At 39.8% G+C, this 26,738-nt stretch overlaps 1 protein-coding gene across 3 annotated transcripts in view; it reads right to left on the reverse strand.

The window, feature by feature from the left end:
• Positions 1-26,738, reverse strand: part of LOC124544703 (arginine/serine-rich coiled-coil protein 2-like) — a 73,385-nt gene that overhangs the window by 36,703 nt on the left and 9,944 nt on the right. For all 3 annotated transcript variants that reach the window (XM_047123341.1, XM_047123342.1, XM_047123343.1), the window contains exons 4-6: positions 15,350-15,582; positions 5,552-5,602; positions 2,221-2,684 (exon numbers count right to left, since the gene is read on the reverse strand). In XM_047123341.1, the coding sequence (XP_046979297.1) occupies positions 2,221-2,684; positions 5,552-5,602; positions 15,350-15,582 (748 nt within the window). The remainder of the gene's footprint in view (positions 1-2,220; positions 2,685-5,551; positions 5,603-15,349; positions 15,583-26,738) is intronic.

Raw genomic sequence — 26,738 nt, forward strand, 5'->3', positions numbered from 1 at the left:
TCCAGCGGACCGGTCGGCCCGCTATTAAAAGTGTGGCGGTGACTTCGTAAGCCGTTTCTACAGCGAATTGCTTGTCGCTACGAACACCGCCACAAAACAGCCAAAACAGGATAGTCACCTTAGGCCTTGTATCACGGAAGCTTACATACTTTGACTTAGCAGTTCTGTGATTTTTCCAAGTAAAATGTAATTCCCTGAGAATTCCAGATTTTCGAGGAGAATCACTGCCCTGACTTTTTGACCAAGCAATATCCTCCAACGCCTTACGAGCATAAAAATGAGAGACCTTCCCAAAGGTTGTCTCTGCTCTCTTGATTGTAATGGAAGTGTTATGGTAGACTTACCATGGCACTATAATTCTGAGACATCTTCTTAGACAGACTGACCAATTCAGCTTTCTTTGTTGGATGGGTGTAGGTACTAACTGATAGTATACCCATGCTGTCAGGAGTAGATGATAATTGAGGTCTCTCCATAGGGATCCCATGAGCCACTATCAATCCAGACAGAGCCCTGCATGCTTAGCAAGCCTTACATTACGGGGTAAGGGGCATTTGCCCCGGGGGTTGACTGCTAGACTTTTTACCTCAACAGCCATTCAGCTCATCAGCACACAGCACATCTTCAGGTTGAGTTCTTTTTAAAACGGAGGTGTGTTTCTTCCTCATGATCCAGAATGTGAGGCCATGGCACCTGTTCTTTGAAACACACAACGGTCCACTGCCGTGCCTAAAGATGACCCCCTGAACTATGCCCAGAGTATGGTAGAAGAGTCTGGCGGCACTGGCCAGTCTCCAGCTTGGGAAATGCAGGTCGCCATATCCATACCTACCTACTGCTGGAGCAGTTTCTTGGGAAAACACAGCCCTACTTCCCTTCCAAGTTGTGGGACACATTCTGTCAGGCCCCAGCCCTGAGGTTGCACTAAAGGTGCCTATGATAAAGCTGTGTCCCCCAGGAGCAAGAGAGAGCAAGGCAGCAGGTGCATGGAACAGGAATGCAACATGACCCTGGTACCAGCAAGATTGTTAATCACATGATAATGACGACATGCAATGACATGGAGAAGTGGTTTGTGGGGAGGGGGGAGAGGGGGGGGGGGGGGAGATGATAACACACACAATAACTTCTCAAACTTGAAAAAAAAATTCCCTGAGAAGTCCATGCGTGAGGAGGAAGATGGTGTCAAAAAAGCCCTGAAAAATTAATGGTGAGCATGTAAGGTGGGAGGGGTGGGGGATGGCACCGTACCACATAATGATTTTTCTTTCCTCTCTGCTGAGCTCTATACAAGCCATAGTCAGTAGTTTAACCACAGTTTTTAAACATCGATAATTTATTTTTAATAATATTCATATAATTAACATACTCTGAAATAGTGTTTTCAAATTTGCGATATCTAAAACTCTATGAAATCCAATTTCAATGCTAGGCAAAAAATGTGAAATTCCCCGAGACTTTAGGCAAATCCCTGAAATTCCGTGATCTTTCCTGGTAAAATTTAACTCCCCAAGAATACAACGTTTTGCAGAAGAGCTGCCCCCAGACAGAGGAAAGCGACAAAAATCAACCTAGGCACATGTCACGTATAGCAGAGCATATCAATAAAGACGCAAAAACAAAATCTTGTCATACACCTTTTCACAAAGCTCAAAGAACTCTTGGGCAGGAACCGTTTTGGAAGTGACAACAATGTGAAGAGTACTTGGAAAAACTAACTTAATGGATTGGCGACAGCCAACTATGACACAGGATTTCTGAATATGTGCAGTGGAACTGGTAAGGAAAAGGTAAGCTTCAATTTCATAAGCAATGACTTCTTAGTTGATAAAATTTACTTCTTTATTTTATTAAAGCCAAAAATCAGCCACTTTCAGGCTCACCCTTTCATATTTCTAACTGTCGTGGATTACTGACCACTATCAATTAGGTGTATCAAGGTTTTAGTAATGAAACAGTTTCCCCTTTAGTGCTGTTAGTTTTAAAACTCGAAAGTACCAAATGTTCAACGATTTTTTGGGATAGCACATGGTTGCATTAATTCTTGTTACAAAAATATCCTACTGCCATAGCCATGCAAAAGTATCAGATAGAAAAATACTGTTGACTGGGGCTTCACAAAACATGACTGAATATTGAATTCACCCACAAAGGTTCAGGAATCACCATGGCCAATTTTAGCGAACATACATTATGTTCTAGCTGTAAGAATGCGCTTACTTGTTAGCTTGTTTGGTTTTTTTTCATATGGTCGACGATGTGTTGGAGAACGTGACCTTCGGTCTCTATCTCTCTCACGATCTCCACCCCTATGTGACCTAGAAGATGGACTGTGGGACCTCTTTTTACGATCTGCTGATCTTGATCTCCTCCTGCGTTCTGATGGACTGTGTGATGATCGTTTTCGGTCACCTCTGCTTCTGTGGGAAGGAGATCGCTTCCGGCGCTCTGGACTTCTTGACGATTCTCCCCGCCTGCGACGGTCACGAGATCGTGACCTTGAACGCCTTTTTGCATTTCCACGGGAATGACTCTTGTCTCTATCAGAACTATGAGATTTTCGCCGACGAGTGTTTGGTGAATGGGAATGCTTTTGGCGGTCAGGGCTATGTGAACGCTTCTTGTCTTCTGAACTATGTGCATGCTTCTTAGCATCACTTGGATTTTGAAGGCTATTACTGCACCTGCAAAAGCATAACACTAGTTAATGCAGTCTAATGACAATACTCAAATGGCAAAATATGAAAATATTTAACAATTCATGGCTAAATATAAAAATAAGTCTTATTTTTCAATTTCATGCTTGTATAAACAGAACTTTTCATATTGTTTAAATGAAATCTACTACCACTTTCTTGTATCTGATATTGGTGACACTTCGATATTCCTCAATATGGGGCAAAAGAAATACATTATAGATGTTGGAGACTGTGAAAAGTTGGTTTTACATAAGTATGCAGCCTTCATCTGCATGCAGTTATCAATATTTTATTCTTCCACTTATACTGGGTAGCACATTTTATATAAAGTTTGAAATAAAATCATGAATGATGAAGATTCAAATTTTGTAACAGCTGCTCTTTACCAACAGCTGCGACAAGAATTTCCAGAGCATTTAACTTGTGCCTTTAGAACTATTTCAACAGCGTCTTTGTAGGAGAAAAATATAAAAAAGGGAACTGAGAAAGGAAAAAGTACAAATGGTGTGCCTCTGGATCTCAATCACACAGTTTATCATGATCATACAATCTTTGAAGGTCATGTTATGACTGACAGCTAAAATTATGGGAGCAAGCTCATAAAATATTGACAAAAATATTTCTTTTTTCTTTAGTTTATTGGCTGCAAACAGAAGCTACTGACATGATGTACCACTGCTTACACAGATTTCATGGGAGCATGATTTATATTAATGCTTCCTGCTCATGTTAGCAAGATGTACTATTGCAGCTAGCAAAAGAAGGGTGAAAAATTGGGGGTTTTGGCCACCTGTTCATTTTGGAGGAAGCATCCCCCACAAGCAATTTAAGCAAACTACAAAAAACAAACATGGTTGGGTGGACTCCTCCCAAATGAGAGTAAAGTAGCATTTTCACCTAATGGAGAAGCTTCACAAACAGTCTATGTATTGTGCATATTTCTTGCTCGAACAGTCCATGGGTGTACAGCTGGTCCATAGTGTCCAACGGGCACAATATTTCGGTGATCAGACATGTTGCCATCGTCATGTGCGCTGACAAACTGAGCTCCTGAGGGCGGGCGGCCGTCCTAAATCCCCTCCCCCCGCGAGGCGTTCTCGCCGCGGTCCGCGGTCGCGCGTCGGTGGTCGCTGAGAGGCTGGCGTTGGCATCTGTGGTGTCGTCGGTGTAACTGCCTCGTCCGCACTGGTCGCTAGGAGCTTGTCCCTTCCATGGGACAATTTTGAGGATGAAGCTTTGCGTCATCCAAATGGAAACTTACTTGTTTGCTACGTAATGTTGATGACACGTTCGTGATATGGCCCCATGGAAGGGACAAGCTCCTAGACTTCCTTACACACCTGAACTCCATACATCCAAACATTAAATTCACTATGGAGACCGAAGCAGAACGAAGTTCGCCATTCCTGGACGTCATGGTGAAAAGAAGAGCAGATGGCACCCTGGACCATGGGGTATACAGGAAGAAACACACCGACCTGTATTTGCATGCAAATAGCTGCCACCACCCTTCGCAGAGGAATGGGGTACTAAAAACACTGGTGCACAGGGCGCGCACCATCTCTGATGCAGAGAGTCTACCCCATGAGCTGGAACATCTCAAAACTGTATTTCAGAAAAACGGGTACTCCAAATGGCAGATCAGACGCGCTCTCCGCCCCACCTCCACAGAACAGCATGTGGAGATGGACAAAGTCACAGAGGAAGAGATAGCCAACGCCTATATACCGTATACTGGCGCACTATCGGGGAAAATAGGACGAATATGAGGAAACACAGAGAAGGAACTGTCTTTTGCCTGCCCAATAAAACACTAGCATTATTGGAAAGTGTCAAAGACGATCTCTGTTTGCGGAAGGCCGGCATATACCAGATTCCCTGTGAGTGTGGGAAGACTTACATTGGACAGACAGTGCGCACCATCGAAGACCGTTGCCAATAACATCAGAGGCACACTCGACTTATGTACCCCAACAAGTCGGCAGTCGCAGAGCACTGTTTATCCGAAAATCACGAAATGGACTACCAACATACTAGGGTCTTAGCACAGACATCTAAATAATGGGACAGCGTCATTAGAGAGACTATCGAAATTCGTACCAGGGACGGACTCATCAACAGAGATTGCGGCTATAACCTCAGCAAGGCATGGGAACCAGCACCGAGTCTAATTAAAAAGAGGCTCAGCAAAGAAAATTAACGAGCGACCAGGGTGGACGAGGCAGTTACACCGACACCACCACAGACACCGACGCCAGCCTCTCAGCGATCACTGATGCGCGGCCGCGTGTTGGACCACAGAGAGAATGCCTCGCGGGGGAAGGGGATTTAGGATGGCCGCCCGTCCTCAGGAGCTCAGTTTGTCAGTGCACCTAATGATGGCGACATGTCTGCTCACCGAAATATTGTGCCCGTTGGACACTACGGACTGCAGTACACCTGTGGACTGTTCGAGCAGTCTAGGTATTGGCTGAGGATCTTAGATACACAGCAAATCAGCTGAGGAAATCTGTACGCTGTTTACACTTTGTCCGGTGTCCACTTCACAGGTAGGTGTAACTGCAGAATCCATTGTGGTCACAACCATGATGCACGCTTTCTAGTGTCTTGCCTATTTACAATTTACATACACTTCCAAGTAAAACTTGAAGTATAGTCTATGTATCAGTCAAAATATACTATGTAAATGAATGCTAACAAATCAGATGCCCCTGTTACACACATTTGCACACTTAACTCTTCAAAAACAACACTTAGTTACATGTCACTGCTACAATAAAATTGGCTGTTGTTTGGCCACAATAAAATAATTTTCAAATACAGAATATCTTAAGCATAATTATGCAACATACCTTTCTATAGTTATATCAGAGCCAACTTCAGGCTGCCGTGTATCCTTCTCACTGAAACAAAGAAAAATTTTATAAGGAAACTTCCAGGAAGTACGTCAGCTACAACAAGAAACTAAGAACCAACATGAGACATATTTCTGTACACAGCCACACAACTTTTGCCATTATTTAAAGACTGAAAACTGACTGCTAACATGGTATAAGAAGATGAAGCTGTGACTACTGTAGAAATACTGAACTAATGACTCTGAATGTGTACCCCTCATTTCCAACTATCTTCAAACTACCCCTGTTTCATTCCCCAGCAAGGAACTAACAGTTCCAAAATCTATGGTCATTTTTTTGTACTTTGTGTGTGTGTGTGTGTGTGTGTGTGTGTGTGTGTGTGGTGTGTGTGTGTGTGTGTGTTAGCAGTAATGGAATTTGCCTCTTGAAGGCAAGCGCTGACCACCATTTATGTCCCTGTGTACCTTCACTCATGATGTGTGCAATTTAAGAGCATGTGTCCCTACAGTTCTCAAGGCCCGCTAATAAAGGCCACCCGGGTCACCCTCCTGGCACGATTTGGTGAGCCATCAAAGGAAGAGTATTATTTAAGCAATCTCAAATGAGTGTTTGACCTATTCTGTAACCCGTATTACTGTTGTCCAGTGCTATGCACAACCTGTACTTCATTGTATCTCACGTGTTGTTCCATAAAGTACTATGTTCCATAAATCATGTCCGTTCTTGCTATAGCAAACATGGCAACGAGTCAGAATTATGTTTCCTCCCATGTTAGTGTCAGTGCTAAGTCACTCGACAAACATCTCAATGGAAGAAATACTCCAACATATCAAGGCCCAGCAGCAAGTTATCAAGGAACAGCAGCAGGCTCTTACCACTGCTCTCAATCATGTGGCATCTGCGCGTTCGCAGCAGTTTACTCTCTCATCAGTGCAACCGTCACCCCTTCCAGCATATGATGAATCAACTGAATATTAGGATTCCTACGAGACACAGTTACACCAACATTTCCCCGTTTTTCGCATAGTCAATGCAAACCTGAGTAGGGCTCTCTTTCCTGCCTTTTGTCACGCATTTATCACATGTTGTGCCAACTTGTGCCTGTTACAGCATAAATTCAACCGCCGGCACGCCAGTCAGAAATGAGGCATCAGAGAGGGATGTGAAGATGTCTGCCAATTGCACGTCGACTGACCCTTCTCCAGGACGAAAACGCGATGGCAGCGACATATATGTGAAGAGGACATTAGCGCCACACCGACTGGTCGCGGCCCAGTTCTACAGCAGCATCAAATTAGGCACTTCAAAACCAGCGACTTATGAATTGTATACACTGACACATCTGATTAACACAAAGTTAAGTAATGTAATGGAATTTGTCATAATAAAACTCATTGCTTGAATTGTTGTCTAGTGATCCGAGAAGCAGGTTTCCTAGACACACATCTTTGACAACTAGGTGGGATTCAACAGTGCCTTTGCAAGTACTGACCAGTTAATCATTTGATGAAATGTCCATTACTGCGACAGAACGCATGTCATTGCGATGCGTGTAGAATTTTACCATCGTCAAAAACAGCCAAATCAATCTTAAGACTGGGCTGCACAATTACACAGGTTGAACCATCATTGTAAATTTGTCAGCAGTACCCATCACAAATCGAACACTGATCACAAGGTGCGTGGCAATGATATTCGTCTGGTCCCGGATAGGGAAGTCCGTGAACAGGCACTTTAATGTGAGAACCTGATGCTTACGGATGTGCGGATACCGTATTTAATCGAATCGAAGCCGCTCTTCTTTTCCGGTTTTTGTAATCTAAAAAACCGCCTGCGGCTTAGAATCGATTGCAAAGCAAGCGGAAGTTCTGAAAAATGTTGGTGGGTGCCGCCACAACTAACTTCTGCCGTTGAATATATGTAGTGCTACACAGGCATGCTTTGTAGGCACAAAGATAAATACTGGCACCAAATCCTTAAAAAAAAAAAGTGGAAGAAGAGTTTTTTTTCTCTGGCCCGAGTTTCGACCACTGCATTTTCATACATTATCCAACGAAGTAAATAAAATTCCGTACTGTTCATCTTCTAATGTAGCCGCATTTCAATGTACTACGAAAATCCGACTGGCAAGACTGTTTGGGATGTTTGTCAATATGGCCAACTCTACTTGTCAATATGGCCAACTCTACTTGTCAATATGGCCAACTCTACTTGTCAATATGGCCAACTCTACTTGTCAATATGGCCAACTCTACGTTCTGAATTTTTTCCTACCTGTGAGAAGAGATGGTTGCTAATAGGAACTTTTATGAATTGTGAATCACATGCAGTATTCTCTTCACCATAAGAATAATACGAATATAAACATTTTGCCATGTGTTGTTTCGTGGTTGCTCCTATCTCATTTAAATCTTGTCTGCCGAATAAACTATGAAACTAGAGTGAGACAACAGCAAACGCAGAAGAATATACATATCATGTCATGTTTATATTCGTATTATTCTTCTGCCAAATAGTGATACAGTCAGAAATAAAGCACAGCAATTGACTAGATTTTCAAATCTAAGATGACTAATTTCTGTGCAGAATGCACCTGCAAAGATTTTCAAACGGAGAATAATTTTCGCTAAACTCTCGTTCAGAACATCTTCTATCATAGGTAGTCTATTATTTGGTTGTTGTTGATCATTATCAAAGAAAGCAGCAGTGTAAGTAACAACAAATAGCAGTCTCTTGCCATTGTTTCGTTAATGAGACGATTCCTCTTTTTTTTTTGTAAGTGGCGGTAGCGTGCACAAAAGCAAGCCATGCCGCGAGCGGCTACAGGCTGTAAACACGCACTATCAGAATGCGACAAACAATGCATGACACAGTACAGTAATGCATTTTCAGCTTAGAGTGACGTAAACACCTATAACAAAGAAAATGGCGCTTATCAGATCAAAGAAAAATTTCAAACCAGATGAAGCACGTGAAAAAGGAAGGGTACCCGTATAAATACAGACGGAGCGCCTGAGGCATAGCAATGGCTACCTGGTAAAGCTCAACTGCTAAGCTTACAACTCGAACCAAACTACTGTAGCTGTATCGTCATTCATTCGACCTAAATTGTGTCTCATATTACAATGGACCAACTTTGTTTCGATTTCGAGATGCAGCCTAAAACTTTTCTCTCCTCTTGAATTTTGAGTCTCTAATTTCAGGTGCGGCTTAGATTCGGGAAATTTTTTTTCCCCTTGATTTCGAGTCTCATTTTTCAGGTGAGGCTTAGATTCGAGTAAATACGGTATGCTCAATATAGCACAGTCCTTTGAAGTGACATGGACCACAGGCAATCAGATTTCTGCTTGGGGGGGGGGGGGGGGGGGGGGGGAGGTATCAGAAGTTGCTCAGTCAACCCCTGTTAAATACACTGCAAGTGTTCAGGATGATGATGAAGCTGTTGCAACAGTACAACCTTCCATTCAGCATCACATGGGGTAGCATTCGTTACGGACACAGCAGTAACAGGCCGCATCACAACATTGCCTGCCCCCTTCCCTCTTGCTCATACTGCTTCATCCAACTAGAGCTTGCTGCATGCCCTAAGTGTTGAGTCGTCTGCAACTAGAGTCAAAAGAAAGGCCACACCACTGCAGTGTGCAGCTCCTCCTCCAAAGTGGTGGCCACAGTAGTACTGATGCCCATAAACTGTCTCTCTCCAATAACTGTCTGTGCGAACAAATTGTTTATTGACTTGCGCGTATTTAATAAACCATTAAAAATGCAAAAGGACTCAGGAGCTGCAGTGACTTTAGTTAACGCACAAATGTATGTGGACTTGGGCTCCTGTCCCCTCACACAGGTTTCATAGAATTTGGTTGGCTATAATAAATAGCAGATTCCGATCCTAAGTAATTTCTCTGCTCTTGTCTCTCAGAAATCTGTTGTTTACCCTCTTACATTAATGTGGTGGATCAATCCTATACCGCAGACATGTTGGGTCAGATGTGTTTAATGCTTTCGGTTTTATATTGCTGATAAGGTAAATTTAGCGTCAGATCAATTTCCGTACCAGCAACTGGAGTCCCTCTGCTCTGAATTTTCATCTCTCTTTCCCCTGGGCTAGATTGTGCTACCAGTTATCAGGCGTATATTACCATGAATAAGCTTGCACCCTCCTTCACCTGTTGCATCAGACTGCATCCACTGGAGACGCCGGTTCCGCACTGGTTCTGATCACTGGCCAAACTTGGTTCCTGCCATCATCAAGTCTCACCGGGGCTGGTGCCTGTGCATCATCCACACTCCTGATGTGGAGACAACCCATCACTTCGACCAGCTGTGGCTGTGCACTGTAGGATCTGTTGCAGAGGGGCCACCATCTCCCCCACTGCTGCCAATGCCTGCTCCTGTGTCACTGTTTACACCACAGCGGGTGTTGCTGCCTGGCAGATCGCGGTCTAGTGTTCCTACCTCCAACCTCACTCCTCAACTGCTGTCACCCAACTCCTCGATTACTGTCGCCGGTGCAATCCCCGCTGCACCTGATGCCGCTACCTCCATCACTGGGTCCTGTGTGACCATCACTGCCGGGTCCTGTGTGACCATCACCGCCGCTGGCACCTCTGGCGCCAATTGCTGATCATCTCAGCAAGGACGTCGCTATGAGACACTATCCACAGTAGCAGCAGCCATTGTCGGACGACGAAATGGATGTCAGTGCTGTCACTGGTCTTTTCCACGATTCACGTGCCATAAATTTTTTTGTGTGCCTAGTATTTTTTCTATACCGTATATTTTGTGGTGCCTAGTGTTTTTATGTACATATGTGGTTTTCCAACCCCATGGAAGGGGGGAGTGATGCAACTTCACTCATGATGTGCACAATTTCGTAGATAGCGTGCCCATATAGTTCACAGGCCTGCTTATGGAGGCCAACTGGTGTACTCTGGTGAGCTGCCAAAAAAACAGTATTATTTAAGCAATCTCAAATGAGTGCTCAGCCTATTCTGTAAACTGTATTACAGTCATCCAGTCCATGTTTCCAGTGCTACTCACAACCCGCACTTCACTGTACCTTATATATTGCTCCAAGAAGTACTATGCTAAATAAATCTTATTTGTTCCTGTTACAACAGTCTCCTCCTAACTTTCAAGATTTGTTAAGTTCTCATTAATGTATGCAGAGCCACAAAGTTGCACACCAATAAATTTGAACAAGACAAAAGCAACTTTATCAGTTTTCTTGTTACCGTGTGGCCAATCATTGCAGTTGGAGTGCCCTTACACTTGGCAGTATAATCACCATTATTATACAGTTTATCTCATTGGTGATGTAGTACTCTGGCATGCTCAATGTGAGGTGGTTCGACATGAAGGCTTGAAATATCTCTCACACCCATTCACCGATTGTACTTATGATTAACCAAGTCTTTGAAGTGACATGAGCAGTGGACTGTACGCTAAGGCCAAAGTTCACTCGTCATTTCAGCACTGAACATCGACATCTTCATTGGAGCTTCTCACCTATGCCATGATGACAGTGCATCAAACTGCACAGCAGGTACCAACACAAAACTAACAAAAAGATGGCCAATACATCACGCCTCACCGCAATCTCAGATGACTGTAAACTATTCTTAGTGGTAATCCCTGAATACAACAACTTGCCACGTTATGTATTATGAGAAGCAATTAAGTCCATTTAATCACAGATCTTGCAGCACCTGCTACAAGCTATAACACAGATACGTGTTTTATTGTTGCACTGTCTCAAACTCAAGGTCCATTTGAGATGGATCTTCATTCCTTGTCAAATTGATATTATGTTGGCTTTAAGAAGTATGGTAATTAACATTACTGAGTTACAAGCTTATCTAGGCATAATGAACTACTGTGCAATATTCATTCTCAGGGATACCAATATTACGTGTATCCTGAATGTATTTTTTCACGAAAGTCTTCCTCATTAATGTTCTCCTCAAATAAGTTAATGTTTAGCACATACATTCTGGGCAAACTCTTGTTCTAGCAGTGGATGCTACTCAGTATGGAATCTGTGCCACATTGTCGTGCATAATACTGATGGCACTGAGCAACTTATTGAGCCACTTTTAAAATCGGTGTGTGTGGCCTGAGGCATTTCTCCACAATAGATTGTTCATGAGGATAAACATTTTACACCTACTTGTACGGTATGAAGTGCTATTTAACAACTTAATGTTTTTTTTTAATTATGTTCCAAAAAGTAATTTACTCTTTTATTAATGAAAAACATTCCATAATGAATGACATTACATAGACACACACAAAGCTAGCTTTTACAGCTCAAAATAATGAGTTACAAAATTTTGAAGATCACCAATGATAAAATCCCAAAGTATACTTGTGCAATGGACTTTTGATTAAAATATCCTGAAACTATAAGTCACTTTTTAGCTTCTGTGCAGCTATGAAGTCTATGCATGGGTTTCACAACAGTTTCTTGTGAACATAAATCTTGGAGGAGTGTTTGGAAAACAGTAGATGTATTCATCTTTTACCACTAGCGACTGACGTATTGTCATCACTTCCAGTCTGTAATGAACTAACATAATGTTGTTCTTCCCTTCCTGAGCTGCTAAATTGAATGTCAATACAGAATCATTACAACAATAATGTCCTGCAAAGTGCAGGCGCAAGGTTCCACATAATTTTGTGTATAATCAGACGTATTATCACCACCAATTCACAGCTGACACAAGTACTGATGTGCATTCACATAGGTTGGACAGAGAGGACACTAAATGTTTCAAGAAGTCTTCATGCAGTTCCACACACTGTCAGCAACTCAAGGGGGTCATCACATTGATCACACTTCTGTGCAGCTATGAAGTCTATGCATGGGTTTCACAACAGTTTCTTGTGAACATAAATCTTGGAGGAGTGTTTGGAAAACAGTAGATGGATTCATCTTGTACCACTAGCAACCACTTGTCACTCAACTGACGTACTGTCATCACTTCCAGTCTGTAATGAACTAACATCATGTTGTTCTTCACTTCCTGAGCTGCTAAATTGAATGCCAATACAGAATCATTACAACAATAATGTCCTGCAAAGTGCAGGTGCAAGGTTCCACATAATTTTGTGTATAATTATACGTATTATCACCACCAATTCACTGCGACACAAGTACTGATGTGCATTCACATAGGTTGGACAGAGAGGACACTAAATGTTTCAAGAAGTCTTCATGCAGTTCCACACACTGTCAGCAACTCAAGGGGGTCATCACATTGATCACAAGCTCCAAGCAACATCTACTTTTTCATTCCTTACACATTATAAGTTCAGGTCCTCACATTTCTAAAGATATGGTATTTGGAAAGTCCAGGTTGGAATATCAACAATTAAGGAATGGATAGATTGCTTCTCACTGTAAAAATTAACAGCCACAGACAGCAGTTAGGTGCGCCTGCTTGTGTGAACGCGTGTGTGTTTCTCTTTTCTGATGAAGGCTTTGGCCAGAAGCTTTTTATGTGTAACAGTCTCTTCAGTGTGCCTGTCTGCAACTCAACATATCATCTTTATGGTGAGTAGCAATCTATCCTTCTCATTATTTTTGAAACAGTATTTGGGAATGACATGCATCCAGAATGCAGCTGCACACCATGTTTATTGGCCTATACCAACACACAGAGAGAAATAATATGCACATGCCCACAGTGCGCTAAAAATCATTCAGTGCCATACACTACTTATGTCCTACAGCCAACCCCCCTCCCATCTGTGTGAAAAAATTAATACCAATTTTAAAAGTTCATTCTTAAATTTCATATGGCTGGTAGTAATAAAAGCATCTCATGTACTCAAACAAAATAGTAGAAATCACAATCAGAACACTTGCCAAAGGAGAACACATTTCTGCTAACATCTCCAGCTTATGTCATACTTATTCCTCTTGTTCTAAACCAGAATGGGATCTACCATTTGAGTTCTAATCCCTTCCAGCCCCAAAGTGACAGGGAAGCAGAGTGCCTAGCACACACATTTAAAATCTTTCAGGACAGGCAGCGATATTGCTCTTCTTGACATATAGGGTCACAGTCATGAATGACTGCAGTCCTGTTGCTCTCACTCTTGTAACCTTGGATGTCAAAATCTCACTTCTGAACAGGTAACCTAGTTTAGGAAAAGTCTTTGGGCAGTTGCTATAGAGGACATCAGCCATTCGTGGTTACCTCACGTAATCACTAAGGATGGCCCTTTCAGAAGCCAACATCTTAAGCAACTATGTCTATAGTGGTAACACCAACAAATGCCATCAACTCTGCTGCATCCAGGATGTACACCTGTGGAAGAAGTCAATCTCCGCACAGTCTGCCATGTGCCTCCTATTGTGATTGAGACTACAGACACTTCGTACCAAGGATACTGCAAGTGGGCCTTTTGCACTCTAAAACTGGCCAAAACAGTGGAGGAATTTTGCAGATCATTTACATGCTGTTGTGGGCCAGCAAAATACCAAGGCCTGCTATTGCTTATTTGGATGCTCTTATTCCAACCCTAGCATGTTGGACAGTGCCAACAGACAATACCAATGACCTCTGAAAGTGGACATACTGGACCCACCAGATGGTGGCACAAAGCAGGGCATTTTGAACCATGTGTGGTTAGCTTAGTGGATTGAATCTTTAATGTCCAAAATGTTGACCTCAACAATGCATTGAAGCCAATAGAAGCAGCCCAGTTCCAGGTTATACAGTATCACACACATGGTATCTTACAGTCTCACAGCTTGCAATTTCCTGGGCCACACACCTAGTTGTTATCGTGGCTTTATGGTTGGCTGGTCATAGCTTCACTACATTCACTTGTAGCACTAACTCAAGTATTACTGACACATTTCTGGCACGATTTCCCAGTTCCCTTCCATCTGACAACATATGCTATGCTTGGACTTCGACTACCTTGAGTGTTAATGCTCTGCTGTTGGTTTTTAACTGCATCTCTGGACTTCATATCAGGCACTGGATGCACCATGTCTTATAATTTTTGGTGCTTTAACTTTGTGGATTCAAATTCTCACTATATGCTCCTGTATTCACAGTTATCTTGTTTAATAATATTTATCACAGACAGAATAATACATTAAGTAGTTCTGTGAAAATAAAGTTTGATATAGAATATCCAGCAAAGCAATTTATGGTATTAGAAATGATGAGTCAAATTGATTTAAGGGTCTAGAGGCAAACTCAAAAAGATCACCACGTAACGAACTGTTGTATTCTCTTCAAGAATACAGTTTTGTGACGTGTGACAAAACACTTAGCCAATATAAACCATGGGAGGAAAGAAATTAACTTAAACGAATACAATTCATTATTAAATTTGCAATTAATCCATGGAGGATGTAATTATTGGACTATTTCACACCCAAAATAATATCTGTTAAGGATAAGAGTCACACTGAATGATAAAGAAAGGAAAAAAAACAGGTTCAGGTTCAGTTACTGCAATTTAATATTTCACTGATCTCAGTAATTTGATGATTACAATGGGGATAATGTGCCACTACTAAAATTCTACTCAACAAGGTGATAAGTGAATGACATTATTGCTGAACCAGTGATCAAATCTTATGTGATGCAAGTTTAAATCTTGTGAATTAGCTCACAAAATTTTATTAACCTCCATTTTAAATCAGAAAGGACATCAGTACCAATGGCAAGTATTAAAAGGAACTACCTAACATTTGAATACTGTAAGAGAATTTATGGGTGTTTCAAGAAAGAATCATAAGACATAACAGACAACAGAACTATTTACCTTTGCGATGTGGCCGTAACGTCTGATGCTTCATGCGATGTGGCGATAGGAGTTTCAGCAGTAGTTGCTTTAGGGCTCTGGCACTCTCTCTCGTCACCACTGCTGAATGTACGTGAGCTACTGGATGATGAGTGTTTGTCACTATCACTATCACTTTCACTGTCACTACTTGAGCTGCTAGTGCCACTGCTGCTGCTACTGCTGCTACCACTGGTGTGGTTGTTGTTGGATTCCTGTTCACACAAATATCACCCTGAATTAACTTTATTAACAAAAATAGTTTACGTTAGAAAACTATAATATGGTCAAAAAATACCAGACAAAACAAGCAACCTGCAAGCTGAAGTTTCCAGAGAATGCTAGAATATGGGATTTCAGAACAAGACCACAAATCTGGGTAATCATCATCACTAAAATATATGTGATGAATCATGTTAGACCAAACATACCAATTATTATAAAGAAGGTTCAGTGTAGCTGCAATGTAATTATTGTTCCTTATTTCACAACAGATCTGTTTGGGCTTTCATTGCCACTTTCAAGTAACCTGCAAATATGATGATGGTGAGATCATTTATGTACGTAATACACCTTGCATATTTGATTGATTACATACTGTTATATATGTGAACTTGACATCCATTTTACATCAATAGTAAACTGTCATGTAACTGTCAGTGTTCAGTTGTTGGTAAAATTACATGTTGCATATGTTTTGACAGTGACATTATAGTTTACAAGTATATGCAAACAGACAGTGATTATGTTTTTTCCCCTCTGGTTAGATTTTTGACATTGTTGCGTGTTGTTTACTTGTATCCCTTTTCGTGTTCCAGTATTTCTTTAACGTAGAATGTGTGTTTAAAATCTGTATGACCATTTAATATTACTTATGGGTTGTTATGCATGTGCATATAAATTTCTAATTCTTTGAGAATGTTGACAGTGGGACTTTTGGGTATTCTGTGCAGTATTTGCAATGCATTTTCGATTTGATCAGCTATGTGATGTTTATTTTTTAGATGGAGAAAGAAGTTTAATTGATGGTCACTATTTCTGATGTGCTGTTTGAATCCAATATCCAAATTTTGTCATGTCTGGCCAATGTAGAAGTTATTACGGATTTAGCACTGCCTGAACAGTTTCATTTTGAGGTGGTTGTTAGTACAAAAGGCTAGTTGTATATCAGTGGTTTTGAACAATGCATTTATTTAGTTAAATAACTGATTTTGGTAAATTGCTGGTTATACTCTGTTTTATGTTTAGTTGATGTTTCCCTTGCTAGATGTTATTTCACTGAGTATTGCATTATGATTGGATGCCATGTGTTTGGTGCACAGTTTTGTGACTATGTTCGGCCAGATTATTTTTGTGTACTGTGTAAAAAAATGTTTTTCTATTGCTTGTTTGTTTAGTTGCAGGTAAATTAGTCTATAACTCATTAAGTGGAAATATTTAAGGTTCTGCAATTTGGGATGACAGAAGATGGCATTTGTAATACTGTCCACGTGCATTTTCTATAAATATCAAATGTGTGATGGTGGTTGTTTTTGCTAATTGTGAGGTCTAGGTAGCTTATGGAATTGTCTTCCTCCATTTCCATAGTGAATTTGATTTTGGCCAATAAGTTGTTTAGGTCTTGGTGAATATCCTGGGTCTCTGTCTGATTTCCGTCAATTAGCATGAGTGCCTCATCCACATATCTGTAATAGTGTATAATTTTATTCAACGTAGGCCAATTAACAAATTCTTCTTCTAGGGTATTAAGGAAAATGTATGCTACTGTGCCCTCCACACTATTCCCCATAGTCACTCCATCTGCTTGGGAATAAATTCTGTTGTTGAATTCAAGGTAATTTTGAGATAGCGCAATTTCTAGAAAATTTACAAGTATGACTTTTGTGTGTTCCAGCAATAGATGAGTTCCTGTGGTATCAGAGATTATGCTTTATAATCTAATCAATCAAATGTGCAAGACATATAATGTAAGTAAATGATCTCATAAACATTGTAGTCACAGGTTACTCGAAAATGCGAATGAAAGCTAAAACATAATGGTCATAAAATAAAAAAGAATGATTATATTGCAGCTTTTCTGGATCTTATTTATAGTAATTTCATTATTGACGTACACTACACCGCAGGCCCAAAATGAACAAAGAAATTTAACATACCGATGCTAGCTGCAGAAACAGCCAAAAACATGAGGATAAACAGACATAGTTTGGATTAACAGCAACTTGGTTGCAATGTCAATGTAGTATTGTCTTAGTATTTGCATATAGTGTTTCATGCAAACTCACAAATTTCTTACATACACTCTTGCATTACATGTTAAATCATTTTCTAAAACAAAGTGTGATTTTAGTTGAAATTTTTAGATTGAATTTTTCTCACCTAGCATAAACGAACATCTTTGTAGATTTCTTAATAAGTACAAAATTATACAGATACATTCCTAGAGGGCAAAAGTTATGAGAAAGCACCTATGATTATCAGCATAAAGTTAATTTTTATCACCCTGTTGATATTGCTCCATTTAAGAGTGTCATTACACTACTCACAAAAAAAAAACATTATTCTTGTTACATGCTAACTTTTGGAAACAATACTGTAATTATGCAAAAGAAATAAAACAAATGGCTGAAGATGCTTCCTAAGAATGTCCACTGTGGCAATTAATAATAGTGCCATCCCACCACCCACGCTTCCTATAATAATAGGGCTATACAAGCACGACCAATATGAGAATTACTCAACTTAGACAGCAAATACAAGTATCTTGCCTATAAGCAGCTGTCACCAATGCTACAAATGATCTTACGCCACAATCCACATGTTATTCTTAGCAAGTCAAAACGCATGTCTTTATGAGAGATAGGAAAAACTCAGCCCAAAACTTTCTTTCAACTAAAACTACACAGGGTATTAGGAAATGACTGGATTTTGACTTGCTAAGAGACACTTAGGGATTATGATAGTCATTTTGCCAACATTTATAAAGCACGTGTTGCCACTTTGATGTTTATTGTTAAGATCACGCTCCGTCAGTGCAACCTCAGTGGGCTAGGCTTGAAAAATGTTAACACAATCATTAATAAACAATTTAACAAAGTTAATATAATTGCTCGTTCCCTGTCAACAAAATGTTGAAACTGAGGGAAAAACTGTGTCAGAGTGACCACCTGGAAAAATAGTTCAGCATATGATTTCAAACACTAACACAGAAGAGGATGTTAATGAAGACCAACACCCAAGAATACAGTATTTGAAACTGAGGCTATTTACTTACTAAAACAGGAGCTCTAAGAAGGTTGTTAAATGCAGACAACCTGAATCATTAATTTTCAGGGGTTACAAAATGATTCCCTTACAAGAGAGTGAAAAATAAAGCAGGGAAAGCACTTCTAACACATTTCCAGGTTTTTGCCTGCACATTTGGTCTCCCCTAATCCAGCATTTTCAAAATCTGGAGATTCACATGAGAAATCATACAGTAAAAAATGTTTTGTTTCTAAGCAGGATGAAAAAAATCTAATGTTCTGTTTTTAAGTAGGACCAAAAAATCTAGTGTTCTTTTGCTTAGCAGATGACAACCTTGTTTTGTCGAAATGTTCCGTCACTTAGTGATCCACAAAATGTCTACTGAGGTAGATGATTAGTTTCGTTGAGATGTACTGAAAGACTATATCCAATTCCTTTTTAGCATCTGTATCAGGTTCATTGTCATCTTCCTCATTATCATCACTTGTTCGAGTTAAAGCATGAATGATTTGGCCATCAGTTAATTCTTCTTCCATTGTGCAGTCAATGACTGCTGTACTGATTCACTCACTCACATTGCAGGACTCAACATCCTGTAGTAAAGTTTTCAAATTGCTAAAAATTGCCGGAGTGTCTACATCTTGATTTCATCATTTGTAACTATTGGGATGACAGGTCAAAAAATCATTCCTTAAAACAGGTTGGATTCCATCCATGTTAACTTTTGATTTTGATATGGCTCTGAGCACTATGGGACTTAACATCTGAGGTCATCAGTCCCCTAGAACTTAGCACTACTTAAACCTAACAAACCAAAGGACATCACACACATCCATGCCTGAGGCAGAATTCTAACCTGCGACTGTAGTAGTTGCGCGGTTCCAGGCTGAAGCGTCTAGAACTCCAAGGCCACACTGGCCAGCCTTTGGTTATGATAACAAACAGGTAGAAATGCCATATTAATGTTTTTGAATACTCGTTTATTATTTTTTTTTTTTTTCCCAATCACAAACAATGACATCTTGTGACTGCCATTAGCAATACTATGGAGAAAAATAGGCATTCTCTCTTTGGCAAGTTCAGTATCTTCACTGTAACCTTTTCCTTTTGATTGTCTACACAATTTTTCATACAAAATCAGGACCTTTTCTTTTATGACTGGTCCAAACAACAGAAATCCTTTTCTTCTCTCTTGCTCAAACCCCTCCCATAAAGCATTGTCTAGAATTTCACTTCTAGACTTCTTTAAAGTCTTGCGTATTTTCAGTTCTTTCTGATCATCAATCATTCCTGTACGACTTTCATGAGTTTTTCCATTTTTGTTCTTCAGTCTTTAACACTTGATATGCCAACCCCTAGCTCACATGTAACATTTTGAAGAGACTCGCCTTTAACATTTCAAGCACATTCAGTTTCGCAACTGAAGACAATGTCACATGTTTACGTTCTGTTGATGCCATAGCTGTTTTACACACTTTAATACAGTATATAAGGAGAACACTGTCACTAATATATAAAACAAATGTGTGCACACTAACGCTGATTGATTGAGCTAGAAAAAAGTTGATCAAACTACATCTATCTACAATCAACACTCCATACCCCAAGATGATAATTTACTGACAAGTCCACACCTGACCGTAGCAGCGGCCCACATATGTAAGGGTCCCTTCACACAACCCCACTGAGAAGAACAATGCCATTGACAACAAGTGCCGCTATTGTAGTAAGCAGCTTCAATGCTGCCGCTACTGCTACACTGACAACACATGCCAACTGTTCATATGTGGTGACCCACTGCTTAGCTCGTCTGTAGCACCATTGAGTGGCATCATGTGAAGGGCGGTTAAAGAGACACAAGAAATGTGATGGTCAGACTAAGCGGGGAGTCGGATCCTCCAAGGTCGGATTAGCAAGGTTCTACTCTATTACTTTAAAAAAAACGAAGTTACATAAATAACTGGTTGTCTGTCTGCAATCCTGGAACACTTGAAATCCCAAAGCAACAGTACCATAGCACAGTGCCAAAACAAAATGGTGAAGATTGTTGAAGAAATAAAGTATAATATGCCTATCTGTTTTCAGCAGCAGCAAATATGTTTAAGCTGCTGCTGGCCAATCCAAGTAACTTCTCTAGCTGTGTGGACTGGCCTGACACAGCTGCAATATTTCCATTGCCATCAAAAACGAATTAGCACACGATACTCCACTTTTCAATGGGCTGCACAGTTTTGTTTTAGGTCCTCCAGTGGCATGCTAAGGTATGTGGGGATTTTAATATGTACCATGACAGTATACGTGCGTCAGCAAACAATTAATTACTGGATGGGTTTCCTTAATGTATGCACAAGCCAGGAGAAAAAAAAAACCCACATATATGGCATCAAACAGGATGCACACAGATAATATAATGAATATTCTTAAATAAATCACAATTTGCATCTACAGTGTAAATTGACTGACAGTTCAATCACAGCAGAAAATTGAGATACCTTTCAAGAACCATAAGCAAATGAGAACTCAAAAGCTCAAACAGCAGGAAATTTTGTAGCGGTAAAGAGCAACACAAATAACAAAATCAAGAGAGGGAGGCAAAATATTTATTTTTATTACACTGATCAACTTTAAAAAGAGAGAGAGAGAGAGAGAGAGAGAGAGAGAGAGAGAGAGAGACTTATTTGCAAGATGCACTGCAGAAGTGCACGTTTAATTTACTTGTTGAGTGGCCTCTTCACATTGTTTGTGACTATTCAGTTAAATGACAAATATGTGCAGGGAACATATATGGCTAACTATAGACTTTAACAGAATGTACTGCATATGAAGCAGTCCAGCATAACACTCCACAATCAGTTCACAAGAATTAAAGCAAATCTCAGAGATAGAAGGAGGCACTCAAAAGTCAAAACCTTTAAGAACAATTGTCAGAAAATTGTGGTTAACTTTTGCAGGTAAGATGACAAATATGTGCCAGTACACTTGACTATAACTGCATCAGAATTACTGCAATCATAACAATACAGGGATGTGGAGAGTTCCCAAATATGAGGCATATTCAGAACACATAAGGGCTAATTCTGTCATAAATAAAAATATATTAATTAGAGACAGCTTGTAATGTCAGTTTTAGTTTCTCACAAATCTGCTTTTTTTCCCCAGAACTGAATTAGCTGCTTCAGCTTCCCTGTGCAGATACTTTCAACTTGGGAAATGAACCACTTGAAACTGCAACCTCAAATTTCTCATAATCTTCAAATCATTTTCCACCAAGCCACTGTTTGAAGTGTACAAAGAAGTAACAATTGCTAAGTGCAAGAGGAGGCCCCGTAAACGAGCAAATGGTTTGTTAAATATAACTGTGCTTGCCAAATATTTGACCGTGTATGGTGCTGTTTGAAGTATTTGTCAAGCATAGAACTTGTTTGACTTTGCGAGGAATTTGATTGACGGAAAATTTGACAAGATGGTGGATGTTGTTTGTGTCGAAGTGTCGCCAAGTATGTTTGGTGAAAAAGTGTTTTATTACCATTTACCTCACTGTATCATGAGTTTCCACAGCTATGAGAACACTAACAAGTATAAAAACAAAACAGCACTGACAATCACTAACACCTTTCCCATCCATATATCTAGCACGGCGAGGTTATGAACAAAATCAATATTTTACGCATACAGTAAACATACAAGCAGAGTGGGTTGAAATAAAGAAATCACAGTTCTCTGGTTCTTTCATAGACAATGTGGGCATATGATCCCAAGCTGTGGTATTTTAATGAACTGTCATTAGAGGACTCAGTTGGCAATAATGAATTTTTGCATACTTGTGTCTTCTTTTTCAGTGTGAAAGTGAAGTGATGTTGAGCAAGATATTAAACTTTCACAGCAGAAAGTTATAGAGCAGTCAGATTCTGAGCGTAACATTTCCATTAATGGGTTTTCAGTTGTATATTGTTCATTTTAATCCATTCCCTGGACGAGCGTCTTGTTTTCTTCTTCTTTAAACACAGTGCCAGAAGCAATGTTAGAAATGCTTTATCTGCATTTGTATCCATTACCACTAGTGCCAATATATAGAATACACAGAAAGCATCTGCTTCAAGAGTAAGGTTAAATTGACAAGCTTTCTTGGTATGTGAACGGGCTTGTTTGACACATCCGTGTCTACATAAGAACGAACTTTACAGGCAAGTTTGCTCTTTTAGGTGGGCCTTAACAAGTTTTAAAAACTTTCATTGTCCATTCGCAGAAAGAAGTTGTAATCATCGTGTTCTGAGAATATTATTTCCTTTAGAAGATTTTCATGTGTAAATCATTTTAAGCCAGTTTCTGACAAGAGCCGTGTTTTCTTCTTCTTCTTTAAATACAGTGCCAAAGTCAATGCCAGGACAGCTTTGTCTGCAATTGTGGCTGTTCCTGCTACTGTCAAAATATACATTAACATGAACAATGTCGGCTTCAAAGTGAGATTAAACTGACAAAAATTGTTTGAACATGTACAGGCTTGCTTGGTAAATCCATGGTTAGATACGAGCAATTTTGTCAAACACGTTTGATCGTTTTGTGGGCTATTAGAGAATGCAAGCTGTCTGATCTGAAAGTTCCTTTAAGATGATGCCTCAGTATTTGGTGAGTGTTTCGCAGTATGCATCAACTATAATTGTTTAATCATGTTCCATTGAATCAAAAAGAAAAATGCTCCTCCCATCAGGGAAATAGTGGCTAATGTGTTCCGATTGGAACAGGGAGAAAAATAGTTTTTGTTTTAGTGAAGTTCAGTGGCATCCCAGCGTAAGCAGTTGTTTTCATTTCATTTTGGTTGTAGATAATCCGATATTCTCTCCCCCCCTCCCAGCAATAAGACAAACCACCTCTGTTTTGTCGTAGCACTCTAAAAATAATTGTCTGTTGGAATTTATCTTTTCTTGTGCTGGTTATCTTAGCTGTTTTTTGACAATAATGTAGATAGTACTGTGCCCAACACAAAGAAATTCAACGGCCATAGCACCAATTGTCAATCAGACCACAGTTTTGATTCACTTACTGCATGATTTCATCAGCCTAGATACACCTCTCTTGTTTCATGAGCTTGAAAGTCTTAACACCATTGTCAAACCTTTCCTGGATTCGATACTGCAGGCCCACAAACTACAAGACTAATGCATCTAATTACAGCAAATATTCCACAATTTGCAGGATCTTCAACTTTTGAAGCCATTGTTGTTTTGTTGCACACACAGTGAAACAACTACTTATAACTATTGTGGTTTTGTAAACAATTAACATAAGGCCTTCAACTTTGTTCTGAGCTGCCAGTATATAAATACAAGCAAAGACCCTCAACTTTGTGGAGATAAGGAAAATGATTACATACACTGGATAGGATTATGAGTTAACCAGTTAAATGTTTAATAACTTCGGTTTAGATTGAGACCTTGTGTATTACATGCCAGCTAAACTAACGGGGTAAAGATGGAAATAGGAGCCCTTGCAATACTGTAGCTTTTTTTTAATACAGAAAGGCTTAACATAATATTTTTCCACCTAAATCTTTACTGAATTATCTTTTTGACACCACAGCATAAATAACACCAGACTTATTTCAAGAGTGCCTAAAACTGTGTGAAACGGCAGATGTCAAATTTCATTCAAGTAAAATTCTGAGAATATAATTGTTGGTGCACCCAGCTACCCTTTTAAATTTTAACCTTCCCCTTCTTACTGGGCTGCTAGGTTTTAATAACTTATTGCTTGTACAAAAGAATCTACTTCCACGTCCACAACCTCTAACATTGTACAGAATTCTGTCTTATAAATAGACAAACTCTGATTCATTACAGATAACTTTAAAAATTACCACCGTATTAATAAAAAATAACAAACTAACTTCAGTGAACTGTACAAAAAAAGTTCTGTATCGTCCATGTTTCATCTAGTTTGTGTACTTTGATGGGAAATCTCATGTTCCAAAACTCCTAACCACAGGAAATCACAATGTACAGGCATCTGTGTAACAGAAAAATGGAATGATTGTATGGCGTTGCTGGCCAGGAGGCCCCATCCGGGGAAGTTCGGCCGCCAAGTGCGAGTCTTATTTCAGTCGACACCGCACTGGGCGGCTCACGTGTCGTCAATGAGGATGAATGATAAGGACAACACAACACTCAGTCCACAAGCGGAGAAAATCTCCAACCAGGCCAGGAATCGAACCTGGGCCCACTGCACGAGAGGCAAGCACGTTACTATCCAGCTAAGCAGGCGGAAATCTGTGTAACAGTTAAGAATAAACCTGCATTCTCTGGGCAGTTCAGCATATCTTACTGCATCTCCACACACGAAGGCAACAATGCTTCATTGTGGTCTCCCACGGTAACACTGCCAGCTAAAGACCACTATCTACAAGGCTCAAAGGAGAATGCAACAGGAATGTACACTGTCTTCTTGATGGCAATTGAACAGGCTGTATCAACTTAGCATGTAACAGTTTCCATGCAATCCAAATGGGCATTCATTACAAATAACAGGACAATTACCCAAGCACAACGGTGTGTGAAGAAGACAGACAAGGAAACAAATGGAGTGGAGCTTATTATCAATGGCACTGGGTTTCTCTTCATCTGTGCGTGCAGGATTTGTCTGATACCAGATACCTAAGAGTGAGCAGGTGGCTAGGTGCCAACGCACATCTCAGGCCTGCAGTCCCAAGAGTTCAGCAGGGAGGTAATCAATCATGTATTGTGCCAATATGTACAGTGGCTGAGTGCAGTGTTTGAATGAGATCTCCGAATATCTTATCCTGTTCTGAAGTAAAAATTTCAGCAATTTATTCATCTTTCACCACTCTAATCAAATGATGGTCTGCAATATCTGCTGACATGAGACTAACAGAGCATGCACAAGACCAGATGAACCTTTTAGTGCTTCATTGCAGGAATCTTCCTCACGCAATGGCTAACCTCATGACCTCAGGCAGGCCATCGAGGTGTGGAACAGGCTTGAGCAAAAACCACTACCAGCTTGCGGACAATATGCTAGGGAGGATCCAAGCTCATTACAGAGCATGGGGCATTGAATATTACCCAGTATGAGATTTTTGATATCATAGATGTGTACTTTTGAACAGGCTGCTTTTATTCTGACTGTTGTTGTTACGTTTTTATTTTGCTGTAGGGTGATCACAGTTTCATAAGGATTCTCCTTCCACTCGCTGCTTCCACTGGACCTTGGTCATACACACTCGCAGACATGCAGGTGGTGTAAAACTTAAATTCAAGCAATTTGTACATAAATTGCTTCAGAATTAACTTGTATTAAACACTGATTTACAACTGTATATTTGGAGTTGGGAGACTTGCCATTATTCCAGACTTTTTACGAAACATGGATAGGAGAAAAAACTTTTACAATATAACAAACACAATTCCAACACAAGGTTTATTATGCTTTTGCCAAATAATTGTCAAGATTACATTAATACATTGTAACTGGAGATCAATTATATAGATTTGAAATATTTCTGTTCCAAAGACAACTAGAAACAATTATTATTATAACAGAATTTTATAAGTAGGGCTATATTTAAAATAATATTTTCAAACATTTCGCAGTCCTGTCAGCAAATATTTAAATTATTTGAGCCCTTTTTCAAACTTTCAACAGATACACAACATCATCTCTATACACTAGACAATGGTGCAATGCACCAAAGAAATTATCGAAATTTCAAACCTCTTCTCTTCAATTTCAGTGTACCATTAAGTCTAATATTTTCTGCATCATAAAAAAGTAAGTTTAGGTCCACAGTCTAATAGTAATGGAATATGACATCTTTTCAGCAGCCATCTTGTTTTAAACTTGAATTTGATGCACATCCAGTATCAAGATCGTAAAATCTTGTACAAGAAAACAAAACTTTAGCTTCGTGGAAAAAAAAGTTATTCAACTGAAGAGAAAGTGACTGACAATGAATGAATTACTGTTTACTACTTTTACAACCTTACCATTTGTCTTTTATTGTTTTGATAATAGGATCCTAAGGAAATAAACCTAGTTGTGCTTTACTTAAAGCAAGATGGCTGTTTTAAGATTTATTATCTTCCATATCAATAAGCAAATGGGTGTGATTTGG

The sequence above is a fragment of the Schistocerca americana genome, chromosome 8 (genome assembly GCF_021461395.2).
Source record: "Schistocerca americana isolate TAMUIC-IGC-003095 chromosome 8, iqSchAmer2.1, whole genome shotgun sequence".
In the NCBI taxonomy this organism is placed as follows: Eukaryota; Metazoa; Arthropoda; class Insecta; order Orthoptera; family Acrididae; genus Schistocerca; species Schistocerca americana.